General features: G+C 37.5%; 1 protein-coding gene across 1 annotated transcript in view; it reads left to right on the plus strand.

The window, feature by feature from the left end:
* The window catches only part of HSF5 (heat shock transcription factor family member 5), a 92999-nt gene that overhangs the window by 9018 nt on the left and 72556 nt on the right, over positions 1-11425 (plus strand). The window contains exon 2 of the mRNA XM_006889240.1: positions 4451-4825. Within this exon, the coding sequence (XP_006889302.1) occupies positions 4451-4825 (375 nt within the window). The remainder of the gene's footprint in view (positions 1-4450; positions 4826-11425) is intronic.

Consider the following 11425-nt stretch of genomic DNA (forward strand, 5'->3'; position numbering starts at 1 on the left):
TGGTTTCTATAGGGTATATTCCCAGTAGAGGAATTGCTGGGTCAAATGGTATTTCTATTTGCAACTTTTTGGGAAAGCGCCATACAGCCTTCCATAGTGGTTGCACCGTTTACACTGCCATCAATGGTGAATAAAGGTTCCAGTTTCTCTGCAGCCTTGCCAGCATTTGTTGTTTGCTGCTCTGTTAAATTTTGCTATTCTTGCTCCATCAGTTCCTGGGTCCTTATTTTTTCCAGTGCCTTCAGAGCTGCTAGAACTTCTTTTTGTTACCATTCATTATTTATCATATGCTACTTCCTGAAATGGTTCAGTCTTCCTATCTTTTTGACATAGTGACTGTGCATTCCTTCTATTTTCTTTTAATAGTTCCTGAATTCTTTAAGATATAGCCCCTTGAGACCTTTAGTATGCAACGCTAGGTGTGAATTTGTTCTTCAGTCCTTTCAGCTTGAAAAGTATTGAGTGTGTTTTTTCTTTATGTTCTGACCCCAGCTCTTTTTATATTTTGTTATAGTACATAGCTTTGTCTTCTCAAGTTTAACTTTTTTTAATTTTTAGCTGAACTTTAAAATCTTTTACTCCTCTTTATTACTTCAGCATTTCTTCCCTTTACTTTGGCCTCTCTTTTTTCTAGTGCAAGATTCAGAGTCTCTTTTGACATTCATTTTGATCTTTTCTATCTGACCTTTTGCTTTTGTCGTGGATGATGTCCTTAATGTCATCCCACAACTCATCCTATGGTAGTTTTTGTTGTTGTTATTGTTGTTATGTGCCATCGAGTCGCTTGCGACTCATAGTGACCTTATGTACAACAGCCCTAAACTCTGCTCTGTCCTGTGCCAATCTCACTGTCTCCGACACGCCCATCCCAATTATCCCAGTCACTGAATCAGTCCACCTCATAGAGGGCCTTCCCCTCCTGCACCTGCCCTTGACCCTCCCAAGCATGACGTTCTTCTCCAAGGACCGGTCTCTCCTTACAACATGACCAAAGTATGTTAGACGAAGCCTCAGAATCCTTGCCTCCAAGGAGCAGCCCAGTTTAACCCTCTCCAGGATGAATTTGTTTGTTTTCTTAGCAGTCCATGGTACCCTCAATACTCTTCTCCAGCACCACAGCTCAAAGCATCAATTCTCCTTCTGTCCTCCCTAGTCATTGTCCAGCTGTGATGCATAACAAGTGATAGCAAAGACCATGGCCTGTATTAGTCTCCAGAGAGACACCATTGCTCTTCAGTACTTTGGAGAGGTCCCTAACAGCAGACTTTCCCATCGCAATACAGTCTTTTAATTTCCTGACTGCTGGTGCCAAGGGTGTTGACTGTGTAGTCACAAAATCAAAAGCATGTTGTATTGAAAAAAATCTGATGTCAAGGACCTCTTTAGAGTGCTAAAGAGCAATTATGTCAGCTTAAAAAGATTTTCATTTGCTTCCTGTGCATCTGAAGGTTGGGCTACTAATAAGGATGATAAAAAAAATCTTTGCTTTGAAATTGTGCTATTGATGAAGAGTATTGAATATCCCATGAACTGCTAAAGAACAAACAAGTCTGTCTTGGAGGAAGTACAACCAGAGTGTCCCTTAGAGGCAAAGATGGTGAAATTTTGTCTTACGTACTTCAGATAGCTTGTCAGGAGAGGTCAGTCCTTGCAAAAGATAGCATGCTAGGGCAGATAGAGAGAAAAAGACCCTCGATGAAATGGACTGACACAGTGTGACTGTCAGTGGGCTTGGACGTGACAGAGATTATGAGGATGATATAGGATATGGCAAGATTCTGATCTTTTGTTTACAGAGTTGCTGTGAAACATAGTCCTAGTTAATGGATGGTGCATAACAACAATAAAAACATCAGTATCACGTGATGACTACCCTGAAAGGGACTGTCTTGGAGGCAGCTGTGTACTTACTTATTTACATAGGCTCACCTTTCTAAAGGTGAGACAAATTTATCCCTTGTAGAGACAAATTTGAAAGTTCATACCCTGTCTCATGTCTTACCGTTGTTGTTATTGAACATAAAAGCATAAGCAATGGAGAATATGTTTAATTGCAACCTAAATATTTGCAAACTAGATGGCTATTTTGAGAGTCACCTTTCAACATGTGGTTTAACACTTGAGTAGCAGTTAGGTTAGGGTTTTTTCCTCTTTCATGTTTTACTGATGATTTGAAAGGAATTTGTGAACACTTGTTATATAAAGCTCTCCATAGAAATAAATTAGGGGGGAAAAAAGAAAGAAATTAGTCTACTTTAATACTTAATATTTCCTGTTAAAAATATCAGTCTATAAAATATATTGAGGCTGCTACATTTCTACTTCCATTTTCCTTGTTACAAAATACTTCTTTTCTCTTTTCCTTATTTTTTTGTACTTTGCTAGACATCCTGCAGATAGAATACTCTGGGACTGAGTATGTAGGTTTTTAGCAAACTCTCCAGGCAATGCAAACATAAAGGAGTTTGTGACCTCTGAAAACTGAGAAGGGCCATTGTTACAGATATTAAGAAGACAAAAACAAAAGATCTTAGAAATAAACTAAGAAGATAATCAAGTCGAAGATTTCAAGCCTGACTTTTTGACACAGATGACTTTTTAAGTAAAATGAAAAAAAGTAAAGGATGTTAAATTTTATTTTGGCTTTTGTTATAATTTTCATTTGCTCCTTAATTCTTTTATATATGGTATAGTGTTTATTTTCATTTCCCCAACTAAGGGTCCTAAATGGTTTACAAGACTGAATGGGATTTCTGAAATGCCTAGGGAATACTTTAAAACCTCAAAAACTGGTTCTCACTGTGCTCAAGTGCATTCTGAGTCACTCCCAAAATCTTTCTCCTGTGAAGTGACTGATGGATTTAAACTGCTCACTTTTTGGTTAGCGTCCTAGTAAGTCTTTATCTTATATATTGGAAAGTTTGGCTCTTTCAGTTGATGTAAAAGTTAAGATGGCTGAAATAATCAAGATAAGTGATTTTAAACATTCGATATTTAAGACAGGATATTAGAGTTTAGGGAGCTCTGGTAACCTCATGGTTAAGGAGCTGCATTGCCAACCTAAAATCTGGCAGTTTGAATCTACCAGCTACTCTACAGGGGAAAGATGAGCTATCTCCTGTGCAGTTTACTGCCTCTGAAAACCCCCTGGAGGGTCACTATGAATGGGTTCCATCTTGATGACAGTGAGCTGAGTGAGTTTAAGCACTTTGTCTCTTAAAGCCTGCATATTGACAATGCAAGAAACTGTCTTTGATAATTTTTCCAGCACTCTTTGGCTAATAAATGTAATCTCATATTTTGGATTCCTAATTTACTTTGCAGAAACTAAACTTCTCTTGTGTCAAAAATGGCTACAGCAATAGCCATCTCAGACAAAGGTCTCATAACAAAAGTTTACAGAATCCTACAGGGCCTCCACAAGAAAATGACTGATAATGCATTTCAAAATGGGTACTTTTCACAGAGGAAGACATTCAGATTGTCAACAAACACATGAAGAAATGCTCAAAATCACTGGCAGTAAGAGAGATGCATATCAAAACCACAATGAGATACCATCTCATACCCATAGCAGTGACAAAATTTAATAGGACAGCAAGCAATAAATGTTGGAGAGGTAGGAACTTTAATACACTGTTGGTGGGATTGTAAAATGGTACAACCACTCTGGAAGGCAGTTTGGCATTTCCTCAAAAAGCTGAATGTAGAAATTTTTAATGATCCAGCTATTCCACTCCTAGGAATATGCATACCCCAAGGAAATTAGAACTGAGACACAAAATAGATTTGTACACCAGTGTTCATAGCATTATTTACAAGCGCAAGAACATAGAAATAGATCAGATGTCCAACCACAGTCGAATGGATTGAGAAATTATGGTACGTTCACATGGTGGAATGCTAGTCAGCACTTAGGAGGAACAGTTTTGAAAATGACTGCATAACTTAGGAGAGACTGGAGGGCATTACACTGAGTGAACAAATTCAGTCTCATAAGGATAAATGCTGCATAGGACCATTATTGTAAAAACAGAAGAATAACTAGTAAAATATGTATAGGGATCCAAGGGGGAAAGGGGTGGAAATAGGAGTGAGCATGGGCAGGGGTCAGTCATAAGGTCACACAATTTGGTGGGAGGATGGAGAAAGGAATAAAGGAAATGGCAGAGATCTCACAGCAATCTTGAAAGACAAGGTAATGATTGGCATGGACCAGAGATGATTGATTTTATAAAACAATGGATGAGAATGACTGTATGAAACACTATGAATGAAGGATAGTGTGAAACACAATGTATACAAATTTTGTATGCAGACCAATGTAAAATTTGAAGTATATTTAAAAAATGGCTTAAGCAGCATGAAGATGCATGCATTTCTTGACCTTTGGTGTACCATGACTGGTGTAGTGTAAAATTAGTAAAAGCTTTTTTCTTCTTTTATACAGGACCAGTGGCTGTAGGACAATTCCACCGGTCATTCCGGCGAGATAATTTGTCTCCTTACTCCTACGTATCAACTTCATCCCACAACCACGGTACTTTTCCTCTGAAAGGTTTAGATCGGACCCCGATTCCTCCTAGAACATGGCAGAACTCTCTTGGAATGCATCCAGGACAAGTGGAGACATCTCCCACCTTTTCAGATAAAGGGGTTCCATTTCCTGTACTGCAGAGATTTCCAACTGAAGTTACCTATACTCTCCAGCCCAGTGCCGCCTCAGTACATGTTCAGCAAGGTCCTCAGACAATGGTCAGCTCCTCCCAAAAATACAGTAACTACACACCCTCAGTGCAGTACTCCCAAGCCTACTATCCAACAGGTATGAGAAATTAAAATTGAGTGGCTTGTATTAAGTTCATTTTTTAATTAATAAGTATGTTTAGCTTTTAAATGCATTTAAATCTCTCTATGCTTAAACATAAATAGTGGGAATACGTTGTTGGTATGTGCAGACATGTCAGAACCAACTGAAAGGTGTTTCCAGAGGCAGTAAATCACAGGGAAGGAGATTGCTCATTTTTCTTCCAGAGAACAGCTGGTGGATTTGAGCCAAAAACTTTGAGTTTCATAGTATAGTTCTTACCACTAGGCCACTAGAGCTACACCTAAGAAATGGCAAACTTTCCACATCAAGATGTACATAAAGTTTTATTGTGTTCTTAAATATTGTCATAAAGGGTTTTTTTTTAAATATCTGTATTATTATGTCTAGGATTAAAATGAAGGTTTAGTACTCTGGTATCTTGCTATAACTCTGTCCTTGGTGCAGTAGGATTGTTTTATAGATAAACTACTTCATAATGAAGTCATAATAGAACCTCAGTGATAAAGTTTAATAAACCTACACTTTGCATCTTGCAATGCCAAATTTTACTCTTTAGTAAAAATGAGATAATGCAGGCTGACAGTGGAATCCCAGCCAGTGATCAACTGGCGAATGGCAGGGAGAAAGAGAATGTGGCCATAGCAGCGGACCTGGAAATCAGCCCAAGGCCACGTATTGACCAATCCCAAACCACTACCTGGGAATCATTGTGAGAGTCACTGGTTTTTTTGCTTGTTTTGTAACTTTTGGTAAGATAATAATTTGACCATTTCATGAAAATAATTTTCTGTTTTGTTGGAACATTTTAACAGTGGTATGCATTTCATTATATATTATAATTTACACACAGTGATAAAATAAGGTAATAGAAATCCTTGGGAAGTCTCTTAGAAAACACTAGAGAGAGAAGGGCGGGCCCTTTTGTCTGTACTATAAATGAAGACTATAGGAGCAGTGATTTTTTTTCACATAATGTATATCTGGAAGCAAATTCTGAATGTTTTTGCTGGGCTGTTTTACCCAGGCAGGACTAAATCAACAGGAATGTAAATTAGGCAGGAAAAGGAAATAATTTTTGCCCTTTAGAAGTTACAGATCTGGTGACTGTTATATTTGTACTCACCATCTTCCAGCTGTAACATTCGACTATATTCTTTTACTTTTGGGTCATTGTATTCTTTATATATTGTATATTTAGCTGTAACAGTGAAAGTTTTCTTTTTTCTAAAATGTTTAAATATAACAAAATTAAAATAATAAAACAGTTTAAGCTACATTGGGTTTTTAGATCTGCTACTGGTGGCTTAGTGGTAAGAAATTGAGCTACCAATTCAAAGATAAGAGGTTTGAATCTGCTCCACAGGGGAAAGCTGCCCAGCCTCCTCCCATGTGACTTACTGCCTCTGGAAACCTGCTGGAAGGTCAGATGTGGATTAGTTCCAACTCAGTGGTACACAACAACGTTAGCTCCTTGTCAGGAAGGACCAGTTCATAGAAAAGATATGATGCTGAGAAAGGAGGATTATAGAAAGAGAGGAAGAACCTCAACAACATGGAGTAACACAGTGATGGTAACAACATGGATTGACACAATAACAATGAGCTTGAGTATATCAGAGATGGTGATGATGGCGCACGATAGGCAATCTGTTGGTCATAGGGTTGCTATGAGTTGTAGTGACTGAGGGTATGTAATAGCAACAACTCTTGGTGAATGGAGTTGAGATGGTAAAGGGGAGGGAAGGAATAATGTACTTTAAGAATGATGTACAAAACAACTATGAGATATCATCTTACCCCAGTAAGAATAGCAAAATTTAACAGAACAGCAAGCTACAAATGCTGGTGAGGTTGTCGAGAAACTGGAACCCTTATTTACTGTTGGTGGAAGTGTAAAATGGTGTAACCACTATGGAAGGCAGTGTGGCGCTTTCTCAAAAAGTTGCAAATAGAGATACCATTTGACCCAGCAATTCCACTACTGGGAATATACCCTAAAGAGACCATAACTGACATCCAAGCAGATATATGCACACCCATGTTTATCATGGCTTTGTTCACAAAGCAAGGAGTTGGAAACAACCTAAATGTCCATCAACAAACAAAAGGATAGAGAACCTGTGGAATACTACGCTGCATTGAAAAACAAGGAACTCATGCAATATTATTCAAAATGAGTGAACCTGGAGGACATTATGCTGAGTGAAATAGCTCAGTCACAAAAGGACAAATACTGCATAGTGTCTCTGTTGTAAAACGACTGACATCAGGGTTGAGGGGAGACTGAGAAAGATGGAATAATGTATACTGAATTGAAACAAATGAGGGAGAAAACTGTTCACAAGGGATATGTGATTAGGTATTCTTGTCATGACAAGAGTCCAGAATGAAGGCTGCATAGACTTGGACTTGGGGGAGGGGGAATTGTGTAACAATGAAAGAATTTTTCTTTTACTTTTCAAAGAGAAGAGTGAATTAGGGGGAGGGAGGGGTGAGCAGGGAGCAAAATGAAACAATGAATGAATGGAAATCCTCAGTCTCTGTAAATTTTCATTAATAATAATTTAAAAATTTAAAAAAATAATGATTTAGCAGTTTTACCATTTTGACTCTTAGAATTTTTTTTTTTACCATCTTACATGGGGGGGGGAAGGCATTGAGGTTACTAACACATATTAGTCCTGTGTTACTCTGGTAACCAAAGGCTGTGAGTCTCCTATGTTCAAATCTGTCAGTAGTTCAAGGGAGAAAGATGAGCAGTCTCCTCCTGTTAAGATTTACAGCCTTTGAAAGCCAGTGAAGGGTCACTAGGAGCCATAATTGACTTGATGGTGGTGAGTTTTTTAGTTTGATGTTAAGAAAAGTTGAGACCCAGTATCTCAGTAATTTTTCAGGCTTTATATGCTTTGAAGACACAAATATTTTTCTGTCTTTTAAAAACAGAAGATGATTAATTTTATATTTGTATACATGTATTATGTATAACAACATATTGGGCTATGTTTTAATTAGTGAGGAGTTAATCCAATTTTTAATTTAATGCCAAATAAATTGGACATTACTGTTACATGCGGAGAAAGTATCTGGATGTGGGCCCTTTTGTCCTGGCAAAGAATTATACCAGGTGAAAGACAAAAGAAAAATAAGAATCCTCTGGTTTAATCATGCTTGGAAATGATCTTCGCACGGGCTGAGCCTTGTTAGAACTCACAGTTAATGGATAATACAAAGAAACAAAAGTAAAAGTGAAAACAAAGATAGTTTTATAGGAAAAAATGTGTTGCAAAGACCTAGGTAAGGAGGTAAGGCCAAAAAGCTTTTTATACTGGGCTTTTCTGGTTCATTGTCTTTAATGTCACTCATGCACCTCCCTTTATATCTCTGTTTAACTAATGCTTGATCTGACTCTAACAATTACTATCTAAATTACAATTTTGGCTGCATTTTATGTCTATGCATTTTATGCATAGAATATAATTTTTGTACTTATTTTACATTCATCTTGTAGCCCGTCAACTGGATGATTCTTCTACTGCCTTTTGTCAGTGAATTTCTGCTTTCTGTTCTAGTTCCCATTCGAATCTCTCTTCCAAAACTACTGAAATACAGCAGAGAAATAGGGAAATATGTTCTGGTCTTCCAGTTTGGAAGTTTGGAGGCATTTTCCAATAGAAATGTTAAGACATAATGATTCTCTCTCAATTTTACTGCCAGCAGATCAGAATCAACTCAGCGCTGACCCTCCATTGAGTTTCCTAGATAGTAAATCACATAGAAGGGATTGCCCATCTATCTCCCAGGGAGCCACTGGTGGATTTGAACTGCCAAAGAAGCATGGCCTTTGGGTTAGCATTGCAGCTCCCTACTGAGCAGGCCACTAAAGAACATTGGATATGACAGTTAGGTTTTATATTACTATTAGTCCTGTACTTAAGGTATAGTTGTCTATAATTATATCTGGGAACCAAATCAGCCTGTACAGTGTTTGGGGTTTTTTTAATGTGAAATTTGAACTTTACTTTTATAAATAGTATAAATATTCTATTTCTTAGAAACTAATAATTACTTATGATATAACATTTTTATATGACCTCCTTTTGTAAATTAATTTTAATGAAAGTTTACAGAGACTTAGGGTTATCAGTCATTCATTGTTGCACTTTTCTTCCTACCCACCCCCTATCCCCAATTCACTCTTTTCCCTGAAAAGAAAAAGAAAACTGTTTCATTGTTGTGCAATCCCTCCCCTCAAGTCCACTTCACTATTCAGCCTTCACTCTGGACTTCTGTAATGACAAGAATACCCATTCATATGTCCCTTTTAAACAGTTCTCTCCCTCATCTGTTTCAATGCACTATACATCATTTCTCCCTTCTTTTTCTGTCTTCCCTCAACCCTGATGTCAGTCCCATTTTATAATAGTGGCCCTATGCAATATTTGTCCTTTTGTGACTGAGATATTTCACTCAGCATAATGTTCTCCAGGGTCATCCATTTTGCATAATATTTAATGAGTTCCTTATTTTTCAGTGCTGCATAGTATTCCATTGTGTGCATCTACCAGAGCTTCTCTATCCATTCGTTTGTTGATGGGCACTTGGGTTGTTTCTAACTCTTTGCTGTTGCGAACAAAACAACAATAAACGTGGGTGTGCATATATCTGCTTGGGTGGCAGTTATGATTTCTTTAGGGTAAATTCCCAGTAGGGGAATTGCTGGGTCAAGTGGTATTTCAATTTGCAACTTTTTGAAAAAGAGCCATACTGCCTTCCATAGTGGTTGCACCATTTTACACTCCTTCCTGCAGTGAATAAGGGTTCCAGTTTCTCCACAACCTCGGCAGCATTTGTTGCTAGCTGTTCTGTTAAATTTTGCTATTCTTACTGGGGTTGAGATGATATCTCATAGTTGTTTTGTGTAGAATGTTTTTATGGGCAAATGTATTTCCAGTTTCAAATGATAATCCTCTTAGAAACATCTAGTTGTTAATTTTAGGAGAATCCCTGTAAATATTATTTACCCAAATCAACTACAAATAATGTGATTTAATGATAAAAATATAATAATTTAGTAAATGATTATTGTTTAGGATGTGTTATTTTAAACTAGCATGGAATGTCTTATGGAAACCAAAAGAACAAACGGATATGTCTTTTCTTTTTTTATCCTCTAAATCTTTCATTCATAATTGGTTCTACTAAAATTAGTAGCAGAAATCATAAGAAATGCAGAGTCATTGGCATCCCAAATGTTTGATTTGCTGTTTCATTTCACAGTTTCTGAAATCAGTAGTCCCTCGTTCTTTAAATTTCCTATTCCTTTATGTTGCTTGAGTTCATTAGTTGAATGAAAGGTCTCCTAGAGACTCAAATGCTTCAGAAGAATGACTCATGAGATTATAGGTACGCAGGCTGATTTTGCAGAGACTGGTGAGTGTTGCAGATTATTAGTTCCAATGCAACTGGAAAGCACGCATCCTTTCAGAAATGGCTTCATCCATGAGCCTCCAAAAGGAAACAGACATGTCTTGGAGAGGATGTAGTCAGAGTGCTCTTTGGAGGCAAGAATGAGGCTCCACCTCACATAATTTGGATGTGTTGCTAGGAGGGGAGAAGGACATGGTGCTGGAAAGGGTATAGGGTCAGTGAAGGAGAAGAAGACCCTCAACCAGGTTGATTGATAGGATGACCGCTGCAGTGGGCTCTGTGTGTCAGGAAATATGAGGATGGCGCGGGATAGAACAGGGTTCAGATCTTTGTTCATAAGGTTGCTATGAGTCGTACTTGACTCGACAGCACCTAACAACAACAACATTTTAAAATATTTTATATTAGCCAGGATGTGAATTTATAAACTGAAATTGTTTCCAAGAGTATAAAGACAGTGATAAAAAAGAACAAGGAAGTGCAGCCGATGTTTTGATAGTGTACCAAACCAGAAAGGAACCCCAAACCCACTGCTGTTAAGTCTGTTCTAATTCATGTCAGTGCTATAGGACAGAGTAGAACTGCCTCACAGGGTTTTCAAGGCTGTAAATCTTTATTGCCACAAGTTTCTCCTTTGGGGCCACTGGTAGGTTCAGACTACTAACCTTTCAGTTAGCAGCCAGGTACTTAACGATTTGCTACTAAGTCTTCTCTGTGCATTACATACAGAATACAGTCTTGTGTAATTAGATTTTTGTTTTGTCTGCCTTCTGTAATAGGTATATGACTATAATGTTTCTGAGATTATGATGATGGAAAAATCTCACAATTTTATAATGACCTGCAATACTTAGGATAATTCTATGATATAATGTAGAGAGAACAGTTTTGGACAGTTTAACACTATTGTTGTTAGAGGCTGTTGAGTTGAGTACAACCCATAGTGACCCTGTGAACAGCAGATCTGAACCCTGTCCTATACTGTACCATCTCAGACTTCCTGACATATTCGAGCCAACTGTTGCACACTATCTAAATGAATTGTATTGTTAAATATATAAAAGAACTGAAATAGAAAAGAAAAATATCATAAAAGTTCTAGCAAGTACGTAATTTCTTTAAATTATAAGTGAAAGAAACAAGTAGTAAATAATCAGATTTAATGAA

Source organism: Elephantulus edwardii, unplaced genomic scaffold, assembly GCF_000299155.1.
Source record: "Elephantulus edwardii isolate Elephantulus edwardi_28Jun2011 unplaced genomic scaffold, EleEdw1.0 scaffold00077, whole genome shotgun sequence".
NCBI classification, from domain to species: domain Eukaryota; kingdom Metazoa; phylum Chordata; class Mammalia; order Macroscelidea; family Macroscelididae; genus Elephantulus; species Elephantulus edwardii.